Source organism: Rosa rugosa, chromosome 3 (assembly GCF_958449725.1).
Source record: "Rosa rugosa chromosome 3, drRosRugo1.1, whole genome shotgun sequence".
Lineage (NCBI taxonomy): Eukaryota > Viridiplantae > Streptophyta > Magnoliopsida > Rosales > Rosaceae > Rosa > Rosa rugosa.
The window spans coordinates 50,071,927-50,090,126 of record NC_084822.1 but is presented as its reverse complement, the minus strand read 5'-3'; the positions used below and the strand labels follow the sequence as shown (position 1 = coordinate 50,090,126).

General features: G+C 39.4%; 2 protein-coding genes and 1 pseudogene across 4 annotated transcripts; 1 reads left to right on the top strand and 2 right to left on the bottom strand.

The window, feature by feature from the left end:
• Positions 1-693: 693 nt before the first annotated feature.
• LOC133738772 (putative UPF0481 protein At3g02645) lies at positions 694-2,519 on the top strand. 2 transcript variants are annotated; one of them, XM_062166385.1, is made up of 2 exons: positions 694-877; positions 1,110-2,519. In XM_062166385.1, exon 2 carries the CDS (start codon positions 1,122-1,124, stop codon positions 2,403-2,405), a length of 1,284 nt encoding a protein of 427 aa, XP_062022369.1. In that variant the 5' UTR covers positions 694-877; positions 1,110-1,121; the 3' UTR covers positions 2,406-2,519. The 2 variants fall into 2 exon arrangements, with proteins under 2 accessions (XP_062022369.1, XP_062022368.1); XM_062166384.1 differs by having other exon boundaries at positions 694-881.
• A 3,459-nt stretch (positions 2,520-5,978) lies between these two features.
• On the bottom strand, positions 5,979-7,302 carry LOC133737894 (UPF0481 protein At3g47200-like; annotated as a pseudogene).
• Positions 7,303-13,731: 6,429 nt separating this feature from the next.
• Positions 13,732-17,220, bottom strand: LOC133739565 (alanine--glyoxylate aminotransferase 2 homolog 1, mitochondrial-like). 2 transcript variants are annotated; one of them, XR_009860686.1, is made up of 9 exons: positions 16,469-17,220; positions 15,885-16,115; positions 15,581-15,751; positions 15,345-15,488; positions 15,060-15,239; positions 14,641-14,866; positions 14,399-14,454; positions 14,191-14,277; positions 13,732-14,007 (listed from the first exon to the last, which is right to left on the bottom strand). XR_009860686.1 is itself a non-coding variant. In XM_062167345.1 (9 exons), exons 1-9 carry the CDS (start codon positions 16,670-16,672, stop codon positions 13,964-13,966), a joined length of 1,401 nt encoding a protein of 466 aa, XP_062023329.1. In that variant the 5' UTR covers positions 16,673-17,216; the 3' UTR covers positions 13,732-13,963. The 2 variants fall into 2 exon arrangements, 1 of the variants encoding a protein (XP_062023329.1); XM_062167345.1 differs by having other exon boundaries at positions 14,399-14,512; positions 16,469-17,216.
• Positions 17,221-18,200: the final 980 nt, after the last annotated feature.

The window sequence follows — 18,200 nt, the reverse complement described above, 5'->3', positions numbered from 1 at the left end:
GTTTTAAAAACAAATCAATTTGATACCTCGGTTTAATTTTTTGTTAAAATTGATCACGTGTGGTGCAGTATTTTATGGGGTTATAATAATATTTTACACAACTTGAACCCATAAGTCCATAACAGAATATTAATGAATTGGACCTATTAGATCAAAATTGAAAGTACAGGGGTGTTTTTGATGAAATTAGAAGTCCAGGGACTGAATTGATTTTGGACATAAACCACAGAGTAGTAACCAGTATTTAGCCCTAAAAAAAATAAACTGAGGTATCAAATTGATTTGTTTTTAAAACTTTATGTATCATTTTGATCACTTTTGAAAGTTGGGTATCAAGTTGATTTGTTTTTAAAAATTTAGGTATCATTTTGATCACTTTTAAAAATTTAGGTATCATTTTGATTACTTTTGAAAGTTGGGTATCATTTTGTCCGGTGAAGAAAAGTTTTGACCCTAGTGGTGGGTTTTACTCTTAATATTTTGCAGGTAACCAGGTGTTGGAAGTATCTCACTGGTACAAAGGTTTTCAGGAAATGAAGAGCTAGTATAGACTTTTAAGCTATGAGACACTGAAAATGTTTCTGTTGATAATGAGTGTTTTGGCTTATAGTTGATGTAGGGTCTTCCGCAATAATAATTTCACACGCAAACAAACTATCTTTACCAAAAGCGAAAAACAGAGGAACAAGTTTGTTCATTTTCTTCTTTCTAACAAAAAAGAAGGAAACACTTTGACATACTGACTTGCTGTTGATGATGCAATGGCATTTCTATATAAACCTCCTTTCTGATAGGTTTAGAGGCAGATAAATCTGGTGTTCACGGTTCACTGGCTCTCTAAACTCTTAGAAAGACGGAGCAGATTAGTTTATCTATAGTAGGTACTTCCTTAATTTGCTGTTTATACTTTTGCAATGACTTTAACATATTCTTCTTCACTAGAGGGTGCATTATAAAACCTCTTAAATTAATTAGAGGTGATCAATTGCGCTAGCTGTTAGTTCTGTTTTTGCGATTTACAGCGTATGAATATATCAATAAGGCTACAAATGCTAAGCTGCATTACATTTGCGCTTATATGACCATGACAATGAGATGCTTGCTTTCAGGGCTGTGTGGATATGGAAGAGCAACATTTAGAAAAACTCAAAAACAAGCTGAAAGAGGTGTCTGTCCTTTCCACTGACTGTTGTATCTTCAGGGTTCCAAAGCGACTGCGTGAAGGGAATGAGAAGGCTTACACACCTCAGGTGGTCTCAATTGGTCCTCTTCACCATGGTGAAAAAGGGCTAGAATCCATAGAAGAGCACAAAATTCTATATGTGAAAGACTTTTTGGAACGGTCCAAGGTAAGCATCGATGATTGTTTCAATACATTAAAGCAATGGGAAGAAAAAATTCGTGGTTACTATGCAGTAACCATTGACTATAATGAAAATGAGCTTGTGGAAATTATTATGGTAGATGGCATTTTTACCTTGGAGGTTCTTCTGAGAGGTTCTTTCGAAACCTTACAAAAGAAAAATGACCGTATATTTGGAAAACCATTGATGCATAGGGACATAATATATGACATGTTGTTGCTCGAAAATCAGATCCCATTCTTTGTTCTCGAGTATCTCTTGTCCTTGGCCTATTCCACTAGTTTCTTTCCTATGGAACACGATACGGTTCATGTAACAGGGCTCCCCCTCATCAAGCTTACTCATAGTTTCTTCAAGGATAGGGTATACATTCGACCACTTGATGAAATCATTTGTAAACTTGATCAGTATTCTGAATCTAGAAGAATACTACATTTTGTTGATTTTGTACTAAAATGTCATAGACCTCCACCTTTTGATCCTCCACCGAAAAGCAAACTCCAGACTTTAACCATACCAAGCGCAACCGAGCTGCACCAAGCTGGAGTCAAGTTCGAGATGGTTAAGGACAAGAACTTCTTTGACATTCAATTTGATAATGGGATTCTGAAGATCCCACAACTCAAAATCCGTGGTTCCTCAGAAGTTTTCTTTCGAAACCTGATTGCCTACGAGCAGTGTGAGTTCTATGATCATTACATAAACGATTACATTTTCATCATGGACCGGTTGGTTGACAGTGCCAAGGATGTGGAGCTGCTTCTCAAGAAAAAAATCCTTGAATCTAAGCTATCTGATAAAGAAAAAGTGGCTACTTTTATCAGCTCGCTTAACTCGGGGCCTGTGGTGTTCAGTAAAAACTTCTACTTTACTGATCTTTGTGAGAAGCTGAATGCGTACTATGAAGTCCCATGGCACAACTGGAAGGCAAGCTTAAAACATGACTATTTTAGTTCTCCCTGGGCTGTGCTCTCTATTATTGCAGCGGTTGTTCTTCTTGTGCTCACTTTTGTTCAAACAGTGTGCTCTTTAATGTACTGATCAGTGTGAAGCTAGCTGCTTATTGTATCAATTTGCTTCATGAGTGTATGTATTTCTTGCTGTATGTATGCTTAAAGACTATAATAATGGTGACTGTTTATGTTGTGTTATTTACTTACGACCTTTCAATACTCTAATATTTACATCTGTCTTAATCTTCCTGCGGAATGAATTTCAATAAGCTTGTCACGCGTTTGTTCTCATAAGAGAAGTAATATGTTGGGATTCCTATTAGTTTATCGCCGGAATCTGGTTACCGGCCGCCGCTCATTGGACCGGAGAGATTTATTGCTCCCCTCCCTCCAATAAACCTTTATTGTCTCCTAATAGACCTTTATTAGGGGGCAATAAAAGTTTATGAAGTCTCCAAATAGGCGGAGAGGTTTATTGCCTCCCCCCCCCCCCCCCAATAAACCTTTCGGTCACTGGAATGGGAAGTAATCTTCTTAAAATTAGAAAAATAAAACTTTGATTAAGGAAAATAAAGAGGAGATTACAGTAATGCAAAACATTTATTGTCCCCCAATAAAACTATTTTTTTTCCTTCTCGGTCTTCTGCCCACAGTTTACCAAAAAAAAAAAAACAAATTTGATTTGGACACCCAGAAAATGCTCTAGGCACCTGATCGGAGCAAACCCACCGATTTACCAAACAAGTTCCTCCACGGCTTCACAGAACCGGAATCGGCTTCACGAGACCGGAATCGACTCTTAACAATTCTAGAAGGTCCTCCACTGCTTCACGGAATCGGAATCGGATTTTGGAGGGGAGAGAGAGAGAGAGAGAGTCGAGCATGAAGATCAGCGACGTCGCGTTCCATCTCCGATTCAACTTGCAATTGTCTTCCGTTGGCATTCAGATCGACCGGCTCGGCTACCAGAATCGAAGAAACAATGATGTGAATCCAACGAGACACGATCCCAAGCAAGAGCGGCGGCACCACCACCGTCACTGGATCAACGCTCTTTTGGGATCGGAAACGTCGCGGCTGTGGGAATCCACCGACATCGTGCTGGAGAGAGAGAGAGAGAGAGAGAGAGAGAGAGAGAGAGAGAGAGAGAGAGAGAGAGAGAGAGAGAGAGAGAGAGAGAGAGAGAGAGAGAGAGAGAGAGAGAGAGAGTAGCTGTAATTCATTAATTGGTTGAGGGCAAAATGGTCATTTGTTGTTAAATTGTGTAGGTGGAAACAAAAATTGTTGGGTAAGTGAAATAATTTTTACTAATTTAATGTTTTAGGTCAAGGACCCTTAGTTCAATAGTAGACTCATTATTGTATTAAGCTACTTCCCTACCGTGACGGATAAAGGGAATAATTACATGCATGGAATTGGTCCATGTCACTTGCAATTGAAGAATCAAAAGTATAAATCTTTCCTTACTAATAACAAAGTTACAGTTGTGAACAACAAAAGAACTGGACTATACTTAACCTTTGTGATCTAAGCATCTTTATGACAGAGCACATAGCTTATGTAAAAGTGAGTATTAAGAGAAGAAACAACTGCAGTTAAATTATATAGGTCGGAACAAAAATCTGTTGCTGGGATAAATGAGATAATTTTTACTAATTTTAGTGCTTTGAGTCAAGGACCCTTAGTTCAATAATAGACTCATTATTGTATTAAGTTCAATAATAGACTCATTATTGTATTAAGCTACTGTTTAAGGAAAATATGATTTGCAAAGAGATTGATGAGAGAATTGTGTGTTCTATTATTGATAATAGGAGCCCTTTATATAGGGGTTTACAAAGTACATAATCTTGTCATACAAGGAAATATAATCCAAATATAATTAGGAAAACTAGAACATTTTCTCCTATTACAACTCTAGAACTAAACCTTAGTTTGAAGAGGCACACTCAATGTCGATATCCTTCAACAACTACTTCTCTACCGTGACAATAAAGGGAATAATTACATGCATGGAATTGGTCCATGTCACTTGCAATTGAAGAATCAAAAGTATAAATCTTTCCTTAGCAATAACAAAGTTACTTACAGCTGTAAACAACAAAAGAACTGGACTATACTTAACCTTTGTGATCTAAGCATCATTATAACAGAGCACATAGCTTATGTAAAAGTGAGTATTAAGAAAAGAAACAACTGCGATGATTTCCTTAGTCGCCAAAGGTGAATTGAAAAAATGTATTATCAAATTTTTCACACGGATTAATTATGGAAAGCCTCTCAGTTGGACCAACACATTACAATTGTAATCTGTGAAGGACGCAAATATGATTTGGATTGTTTTCCTTTAGGCCTTTTTGGGCCTCCATGTAAGTGTGTAACCAAAAAAAATCTGGATCCAATCGATGAGGCCTGATCCACCACATGAGGCCCACAATGGGATTGATTCCTTCCTCGACCTGGTAACCTCTATTAACAAGGTACCCTAATCCCCCTTGTGCATCCTTAATTAATAAGAACCGACGTATAGAATCCTAAATCGAAACATATCGTCTTATCTACAAGGCGAGCAAGCGTTCTTGTTTTTCCTAGTGGGGTCCTGGCACCAATTCAAAAGAACCAATGCTTGCTACTTATCCCTACCAGGTTGCTGATGACTGTGAAGTGGAGGAGACCTTTCGGATATGGATCTCTGCACCATTGAGGCCAAGTACTACTCCAGTGCTCCTGGTAGCCAAGAAGAACAAGAGGCCGTGGTGATGATGCCAGGTGACCTTTCTTCTCTTATGTATTACAGGGATCCTACAAAGTGTTACCTATTAGATCCTCATGCGCATTTTTGGTAACCAGCCGGGGTGTGCTTCGGCCTTGTTATGATCGAGGCAAAGAAGCATTGTTCATAATCTCTAGGTAAACATTATCAGTATTTTAGAGTTTGTGAGGATTTTTATGTCTAAGAGATACTTTGGATTTGTGAGCGCACATACAGAAAATGAAATATAATTGGCACGTTGCTTCAATCATTCACACTTTATAATAGCTCTTGCCTCTTGGATCATTTATAGTTTTCTTTTCCTTTTCTTCTGCTCTTGTTTCTTCGCACTCTGGAATTTTTCGATTGTTATCTCCAAGAACTTCCAAAATAGATGCACATACTGTCCAACAAAAGAAAAGAGAAAAAAAAAAAGAATAAAAGAAAAGAGGAAAAAAAAAAGAATAGAATAGATAGTCCTCCCCAAACATTATTTTATATTTGAGTTCCTTGATGGATTTGGTTTTATTATGCTTACCCTACGTAAGATTTCACAAACAGCTTATGTGCACAGTAGCATGGTTAACCAAAATACATATCGGATTCCTTGATTATGAACAACAACTTTACCAATATAAGCAACTCAAAGACTAGACTTTAATTAAGCTCTAACAAGTGAGAGCAGAGCACAAAGCTTGATTGAGGAGAAAAACAGCTAATGACTTCCCATATGGTTGTCCAATGAAGAAAATGTTACAACAATAAGTACATAATTAATATTCGATATATTAATTCAGTGGTACATATTTCCGTATCACTTGCAAGGAGAACTTGAAGTTCAACTTTCCTTCTTAATCAAGAACAAAGTTACAACTGTGAACAACACAAAGACTGAACTTTACTTAACCTCTAAGATCTAAGAACCATAATAACAGAGCACAAAGCTTGTATGAAAGTGAGCAAGAGGAGAATAACAGCTGCAATGAGTTAAAAAAAATGTTTTTTCAAATTCGCTCTCCATCTGTGCTGATACCTTTTACGGTACTTGTGTAGGTCTTCACAAAGAGTAGCAAAACAGAAGCAACTAGGGTCCATGATAACTCCATCTGCAAGGTTGTTGATTAGAGTAAACCCCTCTGCTGTCACCAAGCCTATTTTCAACAATTCCGTGCTGCATAAGGAATTCTACATCCTTCCTTGTCCTCGCAAAGCATTTCATGACAAAAACATAGTCATACACATAATTCTCGATGCACTGGCATTGTTCAAAGGCCAGGAGGTTTTGGATTGTGATCCAAGTTCCATCACTTAGAGTGAACTTTGGAATTTCAAGTACCCCATCAGTGAACCTTATGTCAAATAAGTTTTTGCTTGATCCCACCTTGAATTTGACCCTGGCACGGTCTAGCTCTCTCATGCTGGGTGTAGTTACAGTTTTCAGCTCTCCTCCAACTTCATGTGAAAACTCCGAAGGTAGACATAAAGTTCTTATAAAATCAACAAAATCATGATCTACTTTAGACATCCTCTTCAGACAATCTTCCACTCCTTCTATTTGCATTTGAGACGATGAATTTTTCAGATAAATTAGTTATCGAAGGCCTGTCACTTCTGTCGCTCTTAAAAGAGGTCGATCTAACTTTCTGGTGCTCAAAAAGATCTTCAAGAATGAAGAATGGCAACTGATTTTCAAGTAATTGCATGTCAGGCCACACATCTTGCAGCATACATGGTTTGTTAAAAATGCGGTCATTTTTGTAATTTTGTCACGCAATTCAAGAAAATTATACTTTAACAAGATCTCGATGATGAACCTGGCATCCACGAGAATGACTCTTACAAATTCATCACTGCTCAAATTGATCGGTTCTGCATAACAATTGTGCAGCCTTGCTTCCTGGTCATTTATTCGCTTGACATAGTCCTCCAAACTCACTTGGGTCCGAACTAGAAAATCTTGTTGGGTACCTTTTTTCTTTCTTTCTGCTTTTCCATGCCATTCAAGCCTTTCTTGCCATGGTGAAGCGGGCCGATATAGAGACCACCTTAGAATAATGTCCTTAGGGGTGTAGGCATCTTCACTTGCATGGCGTAGCCGCTCGGGAACTCTGTATATACAACACTCAGAGGACAAGGGAGACAAGCTATCCAAGTCTTTCCTTATGGAACTTAGAAGGGGGATATATGGGTTTTCTATGTCGTAAGGAGCTTGATTCCACCTTTCTTCTTCCATCTTCTTCCTGATGGTTGATGAAATCCACGAGGATACACCAAAAGACCTTAATACTTGCAAGAATGAAAAGGTGGGCGAAAAGAAGAGCAATTATAACTTATTATTGGCCAGAGTATTCACTAACTATTCCATGATCGAAACTTAAGTACCGACTACCGGCAGACACTACGAAACTATACCTTCTACCTAATGAGAAGAGAAGAAAAATCAAGGTGATGATGAGAAAATTAAGGAAAGGAGTGTCATGTACGTACCTGCTACACAGATAAATTAAACAGCAAATTTACAATGGATTTTCTTCAGAGAGCAATTACGTAGTTTATTAGTCTGGTAGACAAAGCACCATATTTTCAGATCATCTATCAGTGGCCTGGTACGGTGTAACCGTGGAGAGAAAAAGTCGTATAGCTTTTTTTTTTTTTTTAGTTGAAAAGGTCACACTTTTATAAATTTCAGCAAGCAGTACAATAACGACTTGCCCATAGGATCGTCAGAAGAAGCCATTACATAGAGCACACTACACTAGCACACCCCTCACACAAGCGTACTACTCAGCACACCCCTAGCACACTCACATTTTAGTATTAAGCTCAGACAAAGAAAAATTAGAGCTCTGAAGAAGAGTAAAAAAGACAACAGAGCCCTAATCTTTCTTTGCGATCTTTCCTGCTCAAGCCAAGAAAAAAACAGACCCATCCTCTTTTTGGAAAAAAAGAGAAAGGCCCGCTACTACAATAAAAAATAAAATCATAGGCCAGAAAGGAACCCAGAGCCCAGCAGAAAATGACCATATCCAAGGCCCAATTTCTGCAAACCCTATAGGAGAAGACAACTCCTGTGTTGCTGCCGCCACCTCCATGTGGGCCCAAAACCTAGCACTGCCTCTGCCGCCACCCTCTTGGAAACCCCCGCCGTCGCCATGGAAGCTACCGCACCCATGGACACCACCACTGGCATCGAAGAGATCGCCGCCGCCGCACATAACAGACTGCACAATTGGATCTGAATTCAAGCTCAGGACTGCCGACAAGCAAGACCAATCCACCATTAACACCAGCGGAGCTATGTAATCCCAGGCAAACCAACTCGGATAATCAACGCGACGACCACCACCGGTCCAATCACCGCCGAACTCCGCAGGCCAAACACCGATATCCATAGGCCCCACATCACTATCACTCCGATCCAATCTCAGATGGACACCACCATCTTCGTAACCAGCGCCGGTGACGAGGAAAATTAGGCAGAAGCCTAAAAGCAAGGAACCCCGACAAGTAATCCCGCCGGCAGCACCAAGAAGTAAACGAGAGAAAGGTGGAAAGACACCCTTCGCAGGCAAAAACACAAGACCGCCACCACCGGAAAATAGTCGCCGTCGAGAAACCTCCCTTGCGGGAGTCAGAGAAGAGAGCATCGTACCCCTATGTGCCAAACAATTAAGGCATGGTGTCGTATAGCTTTGACTTCTGGTCATTTTTAATTGTGCGGAGATATGGTTCTCTCTCTTGTAGTCTTCATTATTCGATCAGATGTATTTATTGTGTGATATTCAGTTCAGTAAGGTGAAAGTTTCAAGGTGGATAATTGAAACTAGCAGGAATAGCAAGCGAGATTTTCTCTCGAAACCTAGCGGCTCTCTCCCAAAATCCTAGCTCTCTAGTCGGCAACTTTTGCCGTCTACACTTCTTTGCTTTCTCAATGGCTTCAATCGACGTCGTCACTGCCAGTTTTGCTGCCTCTCTAGATCTAGCTGAAGGAGGTAACGCCCCGGATCTGGGGAAGATTGGAGGAGGTCCTGTTCGTCGATCTTCTCAGTCTTTTCTTCTGGGGAAACCTCTCACCCGTAAACCTATTGACTCTAATGTCTTCAAATCGCATCTCTTCTAGACTTGGATGGTAGAGAAGGATTTTAGGATTCAAGAGAAGACTGACAACCGGTTTATGTTTTCCTTTGATTCGATCCGTGATCGGAACAAGGTGCTTAGAGGCGGGGTGTGGTGTTTTGACAGAGCCCCAATCTGTCTGGAGGAGTATGATGGTGTTCTTCCCATCCCTGAAGTCCCTATGAAGCATGTTAGGATGTGGGTTAGGGTTTCTGACATCCCTCCTCTATACGAGGAACCCGACAACTTCATTCTCATTGGAAACTTGCTAGGTGGTTATCTGGACTATGATAAGAGAAAGTTTTGAAAAGGTATTGTTCGTATTCTCTTCTCCCATGACATCTCCAAACCGGTTATTCTTGAGCGAAGGGTTTTTTTGGCCCCAGGCATAGAGCCTATTTTGCAGTTCTACTTTGAACATCTCAAAGGGAGATGCCCTCAGTGTGGATTGATTACACATTCTGGGGCTAAATGTGAGGAGCCAAATGCAGTTGTTTTTGCTCCTAGGGTTTTGAAGTTTGGTGGTGGTCCTTCTACCTCTGGTGGCGTCTTGATTATACGCATTTATATGCGTCTAATTATATCTAAAACATTAGAAATAAGTCAATCCCCCTGTCAATTAATATGTAATTAATTCATTTTTATTATTTTGTAGAAGTAAGCGGAATTACGGAAACGAGAGAAAATGGTGTAAAATTGGAACAAATTGGAGTCTTCAACAAAATGACGAAATTGTCAATGCGGGTCAACGCCATCAAGGGAGCGGAATCCAATTATCTTTGATAGTACTTGCGGAAGTGCATTCGGAAAAGAAGAAGAAAGGAAAAAATGGAGACAAGGGAAGAGAAAGAAAAAAAAAAGAAGCATTTTGAGTTTTTGACATCATGATGACGTCACCCCCCCATTAAGCTTAATTGCGGCACACGGCCTGTTTCTTTCTTTTGCTTTTCTCTTCCTCTCACACGGTGACACGTGTCCTCATATCCTCTTCCCTTCCTCTAGGACCAGCCACTTACCCGTAATAAAAATCCTTCCCATTCTTCCTTTTGGGGAGGCTACAGTGCCGCATCACCAAAACAGAGGGGCTGCTCTCTTTCCCTTCCTTCTCTATTTTTTCTTTCTTGCCAAGAACCACCTCACCTCACCAAAATTCCTTCTTCTCCTCACCAAGATCCTTCTCTTCACCAAGATCCATACTTCCTCACTAAGATCCACCTCACCAAAATTTCATCTTCTCATCAATTTCACAAGATTCAAAGGGGAAACACTTCAAGCATAAGGGGATTAATCACCACTTGGGTAAAAGGGAGAAATTATAATTCCAAGGCTTGTTATGTTTGCTTTTTAGCATTTGTAACTTGTTTTGGTTGTTCTCCCTCTTCTATACCTTTTCCTCTTTTATTTATATGAAATTGATGGAATTGATGATGTATATATTTATGGGTAGTGAGTAGAAATTTTGTTGGGGGTTAGGGTTGTATGCCCTAGCCCAAATTTGATGTAATGGATGCTGAATTTAATTTATATATGTAATTTGTTAATTAGTGGATGCTTGTATTTTGTGATAATTGTTTAAAATGCATGCTTAGGAATTGTCAACTCTTGGGTATGTGTTTTAATAAATCTAGATTAAAATTTAGGGGATGACATCCTTAGATTTTAGAGCTAGAACCCCGATTTAATATTCGTGGGAAGTACAAGCATGGTTCACTACATGATTAGCTTGATCGCAATTATGGTGAGCTTGGTTGCCTAATTTCTCGAACTTTAGGCCTCTTGATGTGAATTAGTGACCCTTAAACCGGCTCTAATTCATGTCAAGTGAGTTCCTACGACCGTTGAACCGGAGTAGGAATACCATGAAAGGGAATTTCGGTCCTTGCGCCTTGTTACGGCTTCTACCATCTTTAATAAATTGCACGTAAATCAAATTAGCATCGAGAGCATTGAATTAAGGTTAGGAATCATCCTTAACTACCAATCCCATATCTATATCATTTCTTACTTTGCATTACTTTATCTAATTTAGTTGTTAGTTAAAGTTTTCATTTAAATTCTTGCAATTTAGTTATTAGAAATTCAAATTACAATTATCGGTGACAATTTCAACTCATTGTAAATAACCACCACTAGGCTCTTAGTTTTGATTAGGCTTTGGTGAGAACCAAAGCGTAGCATTTGTAAGGCTTGGTACTTTAGAGTAGCATTTTTATTTATTTTCTTTTTCTTTTTCTTTGTGTGCTAAGTCTCTTTATTTCCGATTACTCAAGGATTATGGGTTAGCCACTAATCCCCGTGGTACGATAACTTTGGGCATAATATTTCCCTATCTTGACAACGATACGTACGCTTGCGTAAATGTGTATCAAGTCACGCCTTCTCCTTCACTGCTCAGACTACTCGAGAATTACCTATGCCTTCTTCTTCCTTACTGAAAAAGAAGAAGCCAGTCATTCGTCGGCTAGAGTGCTCAACTTCCGAAATTGATGCTTCTCAGGATAACGTGCATACCACGGCAGAGATGGAAGGTATGGATCAAGAGGTTTGGTGCAGGACAAGGCCACTGGGTTGTCCTCGATGGCACCTTCTGACAAGAGTTCACAAGACCTTACTATTACTTCTGTCATGCAAACTGGCCAGCAGCAAGTATTGACTTATAAGAAACGAGGTCGACAAGAGGTATTTGTCCCTTCTCCTAAGAAATTCAAAACCATTTTAGGTGGTAAGCTTCTCACACTCCATGCAGAAGCTCTTGGTTTGGCTGAAACTAAGGATGATGTCGCATTGGTGACACTGAATAAGAGGTCGGGCAGACAGCTTGGAAATAAGAACAAGGGTCCCCGGTCTCAAAAGAAGGTTGGTTTGAACCCTCTGCGCCTTACCTATCCTTCTACTACTGTTGCTCAGGAGGTTGGAGGTTGGCCCTAAAGCTAAGAGCAAGTCCACCCGTTGAGGTTGGCTGGTCAAGACTATTCACTGCATTTTGTCTTTCATTTCCACCTTTTTTCTTGACTAGTCAGATACTGTTCACAAAAAGTTACTCTGGATCAATTTCTTGACCTGCCAACTGACATTTGGTGACTTTTTATGAACAATATCTGACTGGTCAAGAAAAAGGGTGGAAATGAAAGGCAAAAAACAGTAAATAGTCTTGACTAGCTAACTTCAACGGGTGGACTTGCTCTAAGGGCAAGGGGAAACTCTAGGTTCCCTGTTTCTGTGCCTAACTTTGTTTTAGAGTATGATGCTATGTAAGTTAGCTTCTCTACTCGTACACCAATTGAAGTCTCTAGGCGAGTAGAGTTGCTAACGCAAGAGCTTAGATAGTCTTGGGTTTTTTCTCATTTGGTTAGGCACTTTAACAAGTGTGTGTATTTTACAATGAGGGTCACTTGTCATTTGTTTGGCGTTTTGTACCATCTAGTACGGTTGGATGAAACAACATGCGATGTATGTGCTTTCTAACCATGAATATATTTAATGAAGTTATCTATTTCTCAAAAAAAAAAAAAAAAAATACGGTGAAAGTTTCAACATAATCGGAAAAAAAGGTGAGAGTTTCAACAAGTCTGTACGTCAACAGAAGAAAACATTATGTTTCATACTAGGCAGTGAGATTAAATGCATGCACACATCACAAATCCCTGGAGCAGTAATGGAAACTTTCGATCTGTTGATCCACATATTTGTAAACTTGGAGTTACCCCGGCCAGATCCCATTATTGATTAATCTAAGCAATTAGTCGGATATCCAACGTTACAACTTGTACCATGTATCTTGTGGGAGAAGATACGATCGATGATGGCCATAGATGAGAATGTCTCAGCTGGCACATAAGTTATATTCTCTCCGTATAAATTCACCAATAAAATAATACACATAATACGACATCAAGCGTCTAAATTAGAAAACATGACACTATCATTGTTCCTTTCATCCATAGTCTTCAGACATACTCTGACATGAGCAAAACGTCCATCTTAAATCCAATACAGCAGGATATGATTCTCTATCCATTGACACAGACTACTACACTAAGCGGCGTGTGTAGCAATTAAATGAGCTAGAGCATTATTCCCACGAAGGGCGAGAACACAACTGAAACAAACTTAGATGCCAAGGCTTATAATCGATGAAAACTTAAAATCAAATTTCATGTAATAATCATTATGTAGTACAATGATGAATGAAAAGCTATATGCAAGAACAAGTTGCTTTATCATTTTTCTTTTGGTGTGACAAGGTACTTTATCTTTTCTCAATTTGTCTGAACAAGTTGCTATATCTCCAGACACTCTTCTGGTTTTAGGCAAGTAAAAGAGAGACTCGACATTGGTGGATTGACTGAAATGTCATACTAAAACGTACCTATCATTCTGTTTTGCATTGTTTCAGCCCAAAGTTTTCCTGGAGGGAGACTGAGAAGTACGTTAAATGATTTCTACACTAGCTAGTCAATGATGAGTCCATTATATCTGCATGTTCTTCTTAGTAACATTCTTTTATGTCCAACATTGCAGTCGATAATCTGAGGGTGGTGTCATGTCGGAGAACGTATGACTATATTTAAAAGAAAAACAAGGACACGTGAAAGGTAATATCTGAGACGAGAGGGGTCCTAATTAGATAGCAGCAAGTTAATTAGAGAAAAAATTGTTTTATTATTATTTTTTAGGTAATACATCTTGATGTCAAAGAGTGAAATGTACTACATAGGTCAACCAAAGACACTTCTGCTTTAACAATCTGTCCCACTCCCTTAGATGTGCTTAAACCCTCACAATTTTGACATTGAATAGTCCAAAGCATCGACAAGAAAATCTGCAGAGGCAAAATAAGTATGCAACTCAACCATTCATATAAATCTAACAGTTAAGAAAAAAGACGTCCTCCTTTAGTGATTTTCTATAAGGAAATGACCAAGTGTGAGTATATTATGTGTGTATTGTGCATTTATGGAATTTTGTGTTCATTGGTACCGACTGTAAGAGATGTGACAAGTACCTGCATCATCTTTGGTGAAACACAGTGGTGGTTTTATCCTGAAAACATTTCCATGAAGTCCCCCTTTCCCAACTAGAACTCCAAGCTCTTCAATGAGGAACCAAATTATGATTAGAATGTAAACAGGAATTCAGTGGACAACAATGGCATTAAATTAGGGATGTTTTAAAGTTATTGATATGAGCTGGGCAGGAGGGTGCCTAGAGACCTCTGAGTTTCTCAAACAACATAGCAGTTTCGGCCTTGGCAGGTGTCTTCTCATTCCTGTCAGTCACAAGTTCAACCCCAACCATTAAGCCCCGGCCTCTCACATCTCCAATGACTGATACAAAATGTTACATAAAAGAATACTTGCATCAATATTGGACCAACTTACAGCAAAGTATGTCACCGGAAAGAAACTTTAGAAAAAAAAAAAAAACACCTAGTTCAAGGAATCAAGGTAGTTACTTTCATATCTTTGCTGAAGATCTCTCAACCGAGCAAGCAAATGAGAGCCAACATCTGCAGAATGAACTTGACGTTTCTCTTTATCAATAACTCTGAGCACTGCAAGTCCTCCTGCAGAGCATACAGGGTTTCCACCATAAGTGTTGAATTGAGTCTTCTGGGCTAGTACACTTGCTATTTCTGGTGTTGTCACCACTGCTCCCAATGGCAATCCATTTCCAATGCCCTGTAAAATATGTAAATCCAGAATCATTGGTAAAAAGTTCTGTAACTATTGTGCTTCACTAGAATCAACTTCTATCAGGCAAATGCTTGCAATCAAAATATGCAGTTTGATAGTAGACTACTGATGTAACACTAGACACATAAGTGGAACCTCTCAACATTAAAATAAAATCTACAGTAGATAATTTAAAGACCTTGGCCATAGTAACTATATCAGGAATGACCCCCTGTGTTTCAAAGCCCCAATAATGAGTTCCTGTGCGGCCAAATCCAGTTTGAACTTCATCAGCAATGCAGACACCACCAGCCTTGCGAACAATGTCGTATACCAATTTTAGGTATCCAGGAGCCAGTTCAACTGCTCCTCCAACACCCTACAGTTAGATAAAGTGAAAAAGAAAATTACAAATCAGCTGCCTTATCGCAGTGGTCATGTTTATCAAAGTTAAGCCCCATAACAAATGACATTTAGTGGCGACCTGAATTGTTTCAGATATAAATCCGGCCACTTTTCCTGCAGTTCCAAAATCAATGTGATCTTGCACATCTTTAGCATAACTTTTTGCATCAGAGCCAAAGACTCCACGGTATGGATCTGGATTCACAGCATGATGAATTTCACCCTGCAATATTGGAGCAACTCTGAAGCAGATAGTTCGCAACAACATGACTGGAGATACAAGTTTTGAAATAACTGGTAACTGGTTAAACAAACCTGTGGAATCGGATACTTCCATGTGTTGAGTGCCGTCAAACTCATTGTATTAGAACTTCCTCCGTGATATCCATTTCTCAGAGAAATCATTTCAAGATTACCAGTGTATAAACGAGCCATCAGCATTGCCAACTCATTTGCTTCTGACCCAGAATTCACAAAGTACACTACCTGCATCGAGAATTTCCTTGTTGAAGATTAGTTCTCTAAATGAAATACTCTGACCCAAATGCTATAATGAAGAACATGTTTCCATCAGCATTATGTATACATAAGGAAAATGTCATGAAAAAAGAAAATGAACCTTTAGATTTCCAGGAAATTTTGAAGCCAATGCCTCTGCAAAATCAGCTATTGCATGGTGTAAATATATAGTTGTGGCATGCTGCAGAAGCTTGCTCTGCTCAAAGATTGCATTTAAAACATCTGGATGGCAATGTCCAGCAGAAACCGTCACTATCCCAGCAAATGCATCAAGGTAACGCCTGCCATTCTCATCATACAAATATTGCATCTTTCCTTCAACAATATTGAGCTGCATCAATTAACACAAACACAATTCCAAAGCAGAAATCAATTCCTGAATTAACTGGGATGACATAGCATTGGATTGGACAACCAAGTTTCACAGAAGCAAATATAGTGCTATGCTAAAGTCTAAAATAAAAAAGGATGCGCAAGTATCATTGTGTAAAGATTCAAACTTTTTACTAGCAAACAAAAAAGATTGAAACTTTTTACTCTCATTATGTTCACTTTCATTTTCCCATGAATTTACTGTTTGAAACAGTTACGCAATTCCCAAATAATTTCAATTCTCAACTAAAATGAACAATGCAGAATTTAGTAAGAAATAAACTTGAGAGAGATTACAAAGGAAAAACATACTGGCTTCTGATAAAAGTGAAAAAGAGAAGGACCCAGAAACTGCTTTCGCTTCTGGAAGACCTCATCTGCGCGTGGACCATTGTAAGGCTTTGGCTCATAATCAAAAGCTGGCAATGAAGGTGGTGCTGTAGAGAAAAAGCAGCACAGAGACTTTGGCTTAGCTTCTCCAAAGGCCTTTTTCAAGAGCAGCCTCTGCAATGCCATGGCAGGTGCTAGTCAGAAAGACCAAAAGAGTAGAAACTAGAAGATGGGTTTGAATGAGGAAGTGGGTTTGGGTCCTTTGGGACTGAGATTGAAGAGAGTTTGTATTTGTAGGAGTTTTGTGGGATTGCGCTGTGCTGGTATTGACTGGAGTTGCCATATCTGTGGGGGAGAAGATGAAGGTGATTACGAGAAGCAGAGTCAGCAGCAGACGACGGTTACCGGTACATTGATTTGAATCTTCAATATTAAGTAATGAAGATTGTACTGAAATTAAGCGAAAAGTTATTATATATTATTATACAATGAATCATTCTGATCATCACTACTTAAGCTACTGTTTTGATATGGATATATAGTAATGAAGGTTGAAGTAAGATGACGTTTACATTTGAATTCAAATCTTGCAGATCGGCTAGATCAGGTTTTTTATTTTAGGAAATTGAATGAATTTATTCATTATGTAAATGGCAATGGCAATAAATTGCAATCACTAGTGTCTAAGTTCTCAAAGAAACATCAATTGTGTTATGCCTTTGAGGCCTCATGGGGCACAAACTCTAGCTAGTAAGATGAACCTGCACACTTAATTAAGGACTGCAAAACTAACCAACGAAAGAGCTTGGCCTAATTGATGATACATGACCTAATTAATTAAACTAGTACACACCTAAGATCGCGTGTGCATCAATACAAATCAAATTATTAAGCCTGCCAAAAGACCAAGGTATGACAAAAAAAACATACCAAGTGCATAGGCCAGGCCGAAACCTACTAAAAAAGATGGAGAGTTATTGTTAAAAAAAACTAACTAAATCAAAAGCAACCACAAAAACAAGCCCTAGCCCAACCTGGCACCTAGCCCAAAGATGGCCCAACACCATAGCCCAACCACTGGTCCATGACAGAATCCTGTCGCCAAAAACCAGATATTAGTCGCTCGTCACTGTCAAAATCACCCCGAAGCCAGACAAGGCTTCGAAGCCTCCCTCGCCATCCTAATCAACCTGGTATCCAAATCGCCAACGTCCCAGTCAAAGCCTTCAGCACAACCCACCATCAACTCGGGTCCAGAAGAGATCCAGGTCACCTGACAGGCCAACCTAACCTCTCCCTTGGCTCTCCTTGATCAGATCACACGACTGCTCTGTCTGCCACCACCTGCATCGCTGGACGCCCTCGGTTTGCCCATACATTTGTCCATGCCTAGAAGCCTCGTTAGGAGCCACCAAACTTCCCTGGAAAACTCCTTGCTGACTGCACTCACTGCACTCCGACAAGGTTATAGGTTCGGCTCGGCACGGGAGCTGCCGGACAAGAACGGAATGAAGGCAGAAAAACCCTAGTTGAACGCGTGTAGTGCCTTGTGTGGAATGGGAATCCTAAATCAGGTTGAGTTGGACGTAGATGTCTTAAATTTTTTTTTTTTTTTTTAACCTGAATTTTAACTTCAACAAATCCCATGTACACTCCCATAAAATTCAAGAATATACTACTTAATTTTTAATTTTTCTTAAAAACTTGGAGGAGA